At 29.8% G+C, this 8,434-nt stretch overlaps 1 protein-coding gene across 1 annotated transcript; it reads right to left on the reverse strand.

Annotated features, from left to right (window-relative positions):
- Positions 1-4,425: 4,425 nt before the first annotated feature.
- Def1 (defensin 1) lies at positions 4,426-6,264 on the reverse strand. Its single transcript, XM_017902797.1, has 3 exons — positions 6,096-6,264; positions 5,290-5,479; positions 4,426-4,709 (listed from the first exon to the last, which is right to left on the reverse strand). The coding sequence occupies exons 1-3, from the start codon at positions 6,160-6,162 to the stop codon at positions 4,670-4,672; spliced, it is 297 nt and encodes a 98-aa protein (XP_017758286.1). The 5' UTR covers positions 6,163-6,264; the 3' UTR covers positions 4,426-4,669.
- Between the last annotated feature and the right edge of the window lie 2,170 nt (positions 6,265-8,434).

Here is an 8,434-nt window from a genome sequence, read left to right on the forward strand (position 1 = left end):
AACTTGTTTAGCAACGCAAACTAGAGTTTGCGAATCGCATGAAATGCTTCGTATTATTTCAATCACTCTTTGATAATATGAAACGTTTTCGCATTCGTTGCACAATCCCACTTTTTAAATCCAGGTACGGTATTATTAAAAATAAACGTTTTCCCCCCTATAGAATTCTACGTATACGCATATACACATGGGATTACGTAACATAACCTTATTTGTTAGGAAATATGAAAAAGAATTTATTTACTTTTCCTTTATTAAAAAAAGAACAGTATTATATTCGTTTGTTATAAAATTTGATTTAGTACGTGAAAAGAAATATACAATATATAAGAAACAATACAAATTAATGTAATTGCGTTTAATGATTAAATCGTGGCGGTTGAAAATAATGCTGTAATCTGTAATACTATACATTTGCAAGGCATGAGCACAGGAAAAAGAAGAAAATCATAGAAAAAATTTCTATTCGAACGTATCTCGTTAGTAATAAACGTAAATGCAATGGATTTTTTCCGACACCAAAACGCTTAATACGCATATCCTTTGTTCTTCTTTCAGAGCAATTATAATAATTACTTTTCGCGGAAAATTACTTTGACAATTTAATTCCCGAACAATAATGAGAAACAATTGAAAACCCGAAAGGTACTTGCGTTCTGATACAAATTACGACTTAAGTGAAATGTTGAAAGTAAATTACGAAATTACAAAGTTATCTTGAAAATAGTCAAAGCTAGTATTGAAAATGAATTTGAAGAGTGAATCGATTTTCGTTAATACTAAATTAATGTAGTCATGAAAACTATTAATTCAAAAATTTATAAATATTACGTAATACAATTAATAAATATCGTAAACAGTTATTCACGAAACGACGATAAAGATAAATCAATAAATCATATCATTCATAAACCAAATTCCAGTTAATTAATACTGCCAATCCTATATTTATAACCTATATTATATAAAACTAAATAATTTTCTTAAAAAATGTATTTCAATATTATAGAACTTTGTAACTATGTTTTGTATAAACTATTACAAAATAATTTTCTGACAATTTAGCGTTTAATTAGAATCCCATATTACACTATGTATTACGAACGCACATAAATACATGTATAGAAGTAACAATAAATAACCAAGTTACTTACAGTGAATATACTAAATCCAGCACTGACAAGTTTCGAATTAACTTCACACTCACATTCGTTATGAATATTGAAAATAACTAATCCAATTATCAATTTACAATTTTATCATAGGTTAATGTACGCAACTAGAAGCAGACGATCACTCGGACGGTAACATATGAAACGTTCTTAAACCACACAAAAGGGCACATCAGAGGGAAGCACGATCGACCGTGGACGATTTAACGCGTAAAACGAACGGTTTCCACGGGAGAGGAAAGTTCGGTCCGGTCTACGCTGTTATTCGCGATTCATCGCGGCTATCCGGCTATCCGAATTCCAGCTGAAGAGGCCGAAATGCCCGCGCGGAATACCGGAGGAAATAATTTTCAACGAACACGAGACGGGCCCCGACGAACGAACAAAGATGAAAAGCCAGCCACGAATATGACTGACATCTAGCTATATCCTGGCGATCTACATGAGCACGAGAAGTGGCAAAAAAAGGATAGAGAGGAAAAAGAGAGTCGAGCCGGCCTGACCGATGAAAGAATAGAGACGAACGTGCGACGAAGATAGCGTATCGGCCATTGGAAAGAAATAGATGAACGGATGGATAGAAAAGGACAGAAGAGAGGAGAAGGTGCTTTGGAGAGCCGAGTCCAATTTTTAATGAAAGCGTGGAAAGAACCATAAGTGCATATAGTGGCCGCATTTGTCCGCTCCTGAAGGGCTCTTCATGCAGAAGAGTCCTGCAGGACTATCATGGTCGGTGAGCTCGATCCGGTTATTCCCTGGCTATATATCACAGAAAGGGGGGAAAAAAGATTCCAATAATTGCTGGTCGAAAAATATCGACAGTAAACTCTCTCGACCCTTTAATTGCACACCGAAGCACAAGGCATATTGGTTTTTCAGTCGTGTTCTCTTCTTCGTACTCTTTCACCCATCGCTTACTCTATCTCTTTCTCTGCCTCTCTCGCTCATCCCCGTTCACTGTATTTGTGTCTCTTTCGTTCGTTCAAGGCCTTTCACCTTTTTTTCTCGACTAATCCTTTTCTACGGAAAAGGTAGTATCACCGCGAGTTTTCTCCGTGAATCATTCGTGCTTACGATGCTCCATCTGCCCAGGTAAAAATTTACTTTCTCTTTTTACCCTGCGTTGAGTAAATATATTTTGATAACGATGTTAAAAGGGGATAATTTAATTAGAATTTCGTTTTTATGCGAATTAAATTAAATAATCGCTTAATGAATTAAAATTTTGCTAACGCTACTTATCTCTGCGCAGGTGAAACGTGATATTCCCAATGGTATTTCCATCGATCAGGTGAACTCTCATCAGTGACGACGACGTGTTTGAGAAAAATTGAAAAGAGGACCGTTTCCAAATATTAGTCTGAAACAAAGAGAATTTATCAATAGTTAAAATGAGTCAGTATATTCGAAGATTCGAGTGAGTAAAAATATAAGATTAACTGAAATTCTTCTCTCTAAATTTGTCACTAGTGAAATTTTACATAGTTACTTTCTTTTTTTAGATCTCTCGAACCTTCCATATTGTCATCGAGTATGGAGATAATTGGCTTCAATATTTAAATTGAAGCGATGGTTTCTAGATATTTATTCCAAAAATGAATATTTTACTTATAATTTTAATTTATGAAGATTTAAGGGATATCACTTTTTCATCGATTCGATGCATAAGAGATGAAACCTGTCTTCCAATTTACAATACAGATCGAATTTAACGCGATTTCGATAAAATAAAAATCTTCTTTGAATCGAATCGCTGGATCGATAAATACAGCGACCGATAAATCTATAGACTTTATGCATAATCGCACAAGCAATTCACGCTTGCACCTCGTATATATCGGAAGGCAATATTTTCCAGTAACAACATAAACGGTCATTCATTATGGGTATTTAATGCATAGGTATTTTGCATGGCAATTTGTTCCGTGATTGTTGGCCCAACGAGCACGTATGCTTTATTTCGAAGCGATTAAGAACAGGATGACTGATTAATCTGTGTACGATTGTTTTATGAAACTCAAAATAATTGCCATGGACACCGATTATCATCACCAGACAATCTATGACTGTTAAAACTGTCAATGAAGTTGATGCATGTATTTTTAAATGGGAAATATCACAGAAGATTCGCAGTAAAAATAAAAGAATTTTAAAATATTGCATTTTTATTATATATCAAATAAGCAAATATTACTATGGAATAACATTAACAACATTTATTAACTTGAGAAAATAGTTATTTTATGGATACTGGATCATAATTTTCATTGTGTAATAAAAATATCATTATCAAGATTTTATTTAAATGCTTCTAGAAAATATGAAACAATTGTACATCTGCAAATATTTTTTAAATTGTTGACAAGACTAATAATTGTTTTGGTTGCACCAGTTATGCATAGTCTGCCAAGAAAAATATTAAAATCTATAAGGATGCGTTTATAATTCCGGTGAAGAATATTGTACAAAAATATAATGATGCATTAATGATTTCCAGTGGAAGGTACTATATAATATTATATGGAAGCTCTTCAATCTTTGAAGATATCTCAATGTCCGTCAGGTAACTTAAAATAAATAATGGCATTTGATCTTTTGTTCATTCTTCTTATTTAGCATCAACACGGTCGTAAATCATAAACCACGGTACTACGGAAAACATTCATTTACTCGTACGTTGGAAACGAGTGGAAAAGATAAAATACAAGGAAATGATACAACGGAGAGCTAATAATTAAGTTAAACCTGAAACGATATTAAGAAAGAAACGGACATCGTGCAATGCAGCTTATCAGACAAAACAAACAGAAAATTCACGAGAATTGAAATGAAATAATGCCTTCGTTATGAAGCACTACAAACATCGATTTTCCTTTGCATCGCGTTTCTTATTAAATCGAGGACTACATTGTGTGCCAAGACACTGAAATGCAGGTAGGAATTGAAATCACGACTAAAAAGATTGACATTGAATTTATCAATAAATTGTAATCTTTCACTTTATTAATATTAATCTCTTCCCTGAGAAAGAAAATAGCAAATTTTTTCTGTATAAATTTTGCTGAATAACTTGCATTATCGTCATAAGAATAGTGTTCCCAATTTATAATATGACAGAATAAATAAAAATAATGTTTTTAATTCGGAATTTAATTCAGAATGATTTGTTTAACAAATGTGAATTATTAATTTTAGGTAAAATATGGTAGTGATATGAACGAAAAGAAAATTATTTGAAAACTTATAGCGCTCCTCAATTAAAAATTTTGTTTATTCTGAACTATATTATAATCAATAGTCCAATTTTATATTAAATAAGGTAAATTTTAGTAAACCAAGATCTACCGAATTTTCAGTGATGAAGAATGAAATATATATATTATTATAAACTTATAAGTTAAGTATTTTATCATTCTTTAACAATAGTCACATCCTCTCTGTCTGATTTTTGATTTGTAGAAAATACCACGATTGAATCTTGGAGTGAAAAGTTCAGCTTAATTGAAACGTTTGTCCCAGAGTTCCTTGAAGGTAGTTCTGAAATGAGAATAACGGTATGCACTCATAAATATTTTTATACTAATTTTATAAGTTCTATGCTATGCTATAATTGTATAATATTATTTAAATTCATTTAAATCGTGTTTATAAACTATTCGAAACAACTATAGCACAGCCACAGAATTTCAAGATAAAGTCAAGGTTACTTTAAAATATTTTTACTACATAACGTTAACGTATGTATTGAATATTCTAAATATTTATATCTACCTCGTTTCAGTGGTAAGTCTTATAAACTATCGTCTTATGAAAACTTTAGCTATCATAGCAGAAAGAGTGAATTATCGAGGTCTCATGTGGCACAGGCAATATTGAAAATAAATATCAAATAAATAAGTAAATAATTAGAAACCCTTCAAATTTACTATTCAAAATTCATCAACTCTAAGCTCGAATTGGGTTAAACCTGTATAATACTTATGATACTATTATACTAAAAGATTACGATTCATATATGAGAATTTTCAATTAACAGGATTTGTCAAAGTGTTCAAGATTTGGTCAAAGCTTAAAATACAAAAGAATTCAAGGAACTCAAATTTAAAGAAATACATACTTGCGACAAAGGCAGACTCCGTTCTCGCAGCGACCTCCAGCTTTACCCATGCTGAGGCAGTTGGCAGCACAAGCACTATGCTCAGCGACTCCTTTGATGGATAGAAGGTCGCAGGTCACTCTTCTTTGTCTGTTCGCACGTTCTTCAATACCAAACTCGTGCTCCAGTTCAAGAGGCTCATACTCCTCCTCTGAAATTTAAACATTTATGTCAAAACATTCTAGTTTGTATAGTAAATAATAGCAATATTATATAAGAAAGATGCGCTCCCTTTTTCATATAAACTAAGTTTTGTTAATTATATATGGGAAATTTTCAATAGAAAAAATGACTCAAAGCTGAGTTTATTTTTCTAACTTATATGACAGTTATTTTTATTTTGTAAGTGTCAAATAATTCATAGCATAAAATTTGTAATATGTGCTTGTATAATTTGTGACCTTGTGTAATAAATTTATTACAATATCTTTCATAACTAAATTATATAATATTCCACAATTAATGTACATAAATCTTGTACTTTGTGAAATATAATATTACAAGATACAGAAAAGGGTTTCAATAATTTATAACATTTATGATAATTACCAATAATTGTTAATGATAAAGTTTCCCCATTACTTATATAAATGTGACCATCATACATGATTTATTTCACTTAAAAACAGAATAATTAAGCGTCTAACGAAACCAATATAATATATTATCATTATTATTTCTATATTCAAATGTTTCTAAATCTAAATGTTTAATATTGCTTAATATATAATTTAAATACCATTTAATGAAAACAAGAGTTTACTCACCAACAGGCACTGCCATGATGGCGGCTACGGCGACCAAGAGAAGAGCGAGGATGAAGTAAATCTTCATGTTGGTTAAAATTTGTATTGAACTTCGACAATAGACTACGTCCAAACTGAAGAGTAGACTGTGAAGTGTCTGATGACTGAACGATAGCTCGTGCGGTTTATATACTACTCCCTGTTCATTGAAATGAACTATATATGTAGGTACAAGTGTTTGTTCACTCAATTGAATGATATAGAAGTATCCAGTCTTTAGCGCTTTGATAAAACCCCACTGCTGAAAATGAACTCTTGTTCTGTAATTATATCAGGAGAAAAGGTTATCTATTTTATAAACAATGTTCTATAAATGGTAAATTAATTCTCAATTAATCTACTTCGATTACTATAAATTATAGTATTATTACTATAAACATAGTACAATTAGTACTATAAGTATAATACGATTACTATAAATTATATATAGAATGTAACACACAGTTACTCAAACAAAGGCCATGTATTTCCCCGCCATCTTTGACTTTGGATTTTCCCGGACGCGTACTGTCTTTCAGTCAGTGTTATCTTTATAACAGATTTTGAAATCACCATCTTTTGTATCGATTTCTCATGGTACATAAGTACATTTATATAATGAAACTTGGTTTTGGTTTTTAAGATTTCAAAATTTTTTATCGTATTTCTGGATATTTTTAATATATATATATAATGTTAAAAAAGAAAATATATATATATTGTTACATTTTGAGATGGTGGAGATTATACATAAATCTATACATAAATTTATATATTTTCGTAATACGAATAAAAATTTAATATTGTACTACATTTTTCTTCTATATAAGGTTAAAAGCTTTTAATACTTCGTCTTCTTTAAGTCATACTTTTTACATAAATACTAACTTTACACAAAAATAGTGGCTTCTAATAAAAAAATATATTTTTGTATTACTACTCTATTTTTTATCAATAAAAATTTGAAGTGTTTAACACATTAAAATTAATAAATATTTACACATTATTTTACACATTAAAATTAATAAAAAATATTTATTGTTGATATATTTCGAATACAAAATATATAGTAAAAAATTTCAATTATTTAGTTGCATTATAACGTAATAACTAATTGCACTCCATTTTTTTAGTGATATAATACATTTGCGCATCTATTATTTTATACGCAATTCTACAGTGTTAAAAGATGTATTTTAGTAACAAGGGAAATATTTTAAACCTAGAGGCATGTATCCTTGTTTCTCGCGTTTTCATTAGAATGTATTATACATACATATATATATCTATACATATTATACATCTCATGTTTCAGTATTTTTCTTTAAACATAGTATAGATATCAGTGGGATTCACCGTATACACAAAATAGATGTCTTTCCTCAAAGATAACAAAAAACGTATTTCTACACATGTAGATTTATCATCGATCATAACCTGTATTTCCCAGATTACCAATATTTCTGTTGACGTCAAGGAAATTCCTTTTTTAATAAACTCAGAATCTACGATTTATTTTATAATATATTACTTTACTTGTCTACGTATAAAAAAGCACTAACTAAATAAAAAACACATAATTAATTAAACTATATCTTATAACATTTTATTTATTCATTTATTTAAATTCAAGAGCAATCATATCATCATAACAATTATGTCATCGGTAACAGAAGTACGAAAGAATTTTCGACATCGATAATCGCAACTATATGTTGTTTGAGAAGGGATACGTGAACTAGGTAATTTCAGATCATTTGTCGAACAATGCAAGTATACCATTTTGCAAATTGCTTCATAATAATATAATTAAAAAATATGGTATCTGTATAATAAAAATTACATAAATTACTATTCAAGCAATTTGTGTATATTATTATAAGTATTTAAATAAAAATTATACCGATTAAACTAATGTACTCAGGTATATTTACGAACACATGAAATGTGGATTTCTACTGGAACGTCATTGCAATCTTTACTTATTCGCAATTTCTTATCAATTAAAACACAAGTAATTAAAAACATTTATGAATTATATTAACTACTTTATGATAATCAATCGTTTGTAATTATTAGTGATATTGCTTGTTCAGAAAATGTCAATGTCGCCGTAAATGTGTAATCAAGTGTATGGCTATTATGTAAGAATCTCCCCAGTTTCTATGTTGACGTTCACTGTTGATACAACAGTATACTTGTTAGTGCGATTATTAGACTAAAATTGAAAATATCATAGTATGATTATATTTTTATTGTATATTTCATTCAACTATAAATAAAATATTAATCTATTCTTACCATTCTTTTCTTCTAATGTA

This window comes from Eufriesea mexicana, unplaced genomic scaffold, assembly GCF_001483705.2.
Source record: "Eufriesea mexicana isolate 0111107269 unplaced genomic scaffold, ASM148370v2 scaffold2021, whole genome shotgun sequence".
In the NCBI taxonomy this organism is placed as follows: domain Eukaryota; kingdom Metazoa; phylum Arthropoda; class Insecta; order Hymenoptera; family Apidae; genus Eufriesea; species Eufriesea mexicana.

Excerpts from the sequence above, each read along its gene's own strand:
- Def1 (XM_017902797.1), bottom strand. The coding sequence starts at position 6,162 with ATGAAGATTTACTTCATCCTCGCTCTTCTCTTGGTCGCCGTAGCCGCC. Across the intron at positions 5,480-6,095 it reads CATCATGGCAGTGCCTGTTG|AGGAGGAGTATGAGCCTCTT; the intron begins GTGAGTAAACTC and ends TTTAAATTTCAG. Across the intron at positions 4,710-5,289 it reads GGAGTCTGCCTTTGTCGCAA|AACTACCTTCAAGGAACTCT; the intron begins GTATGTATTTCT and ends TTCTCATTTCAG.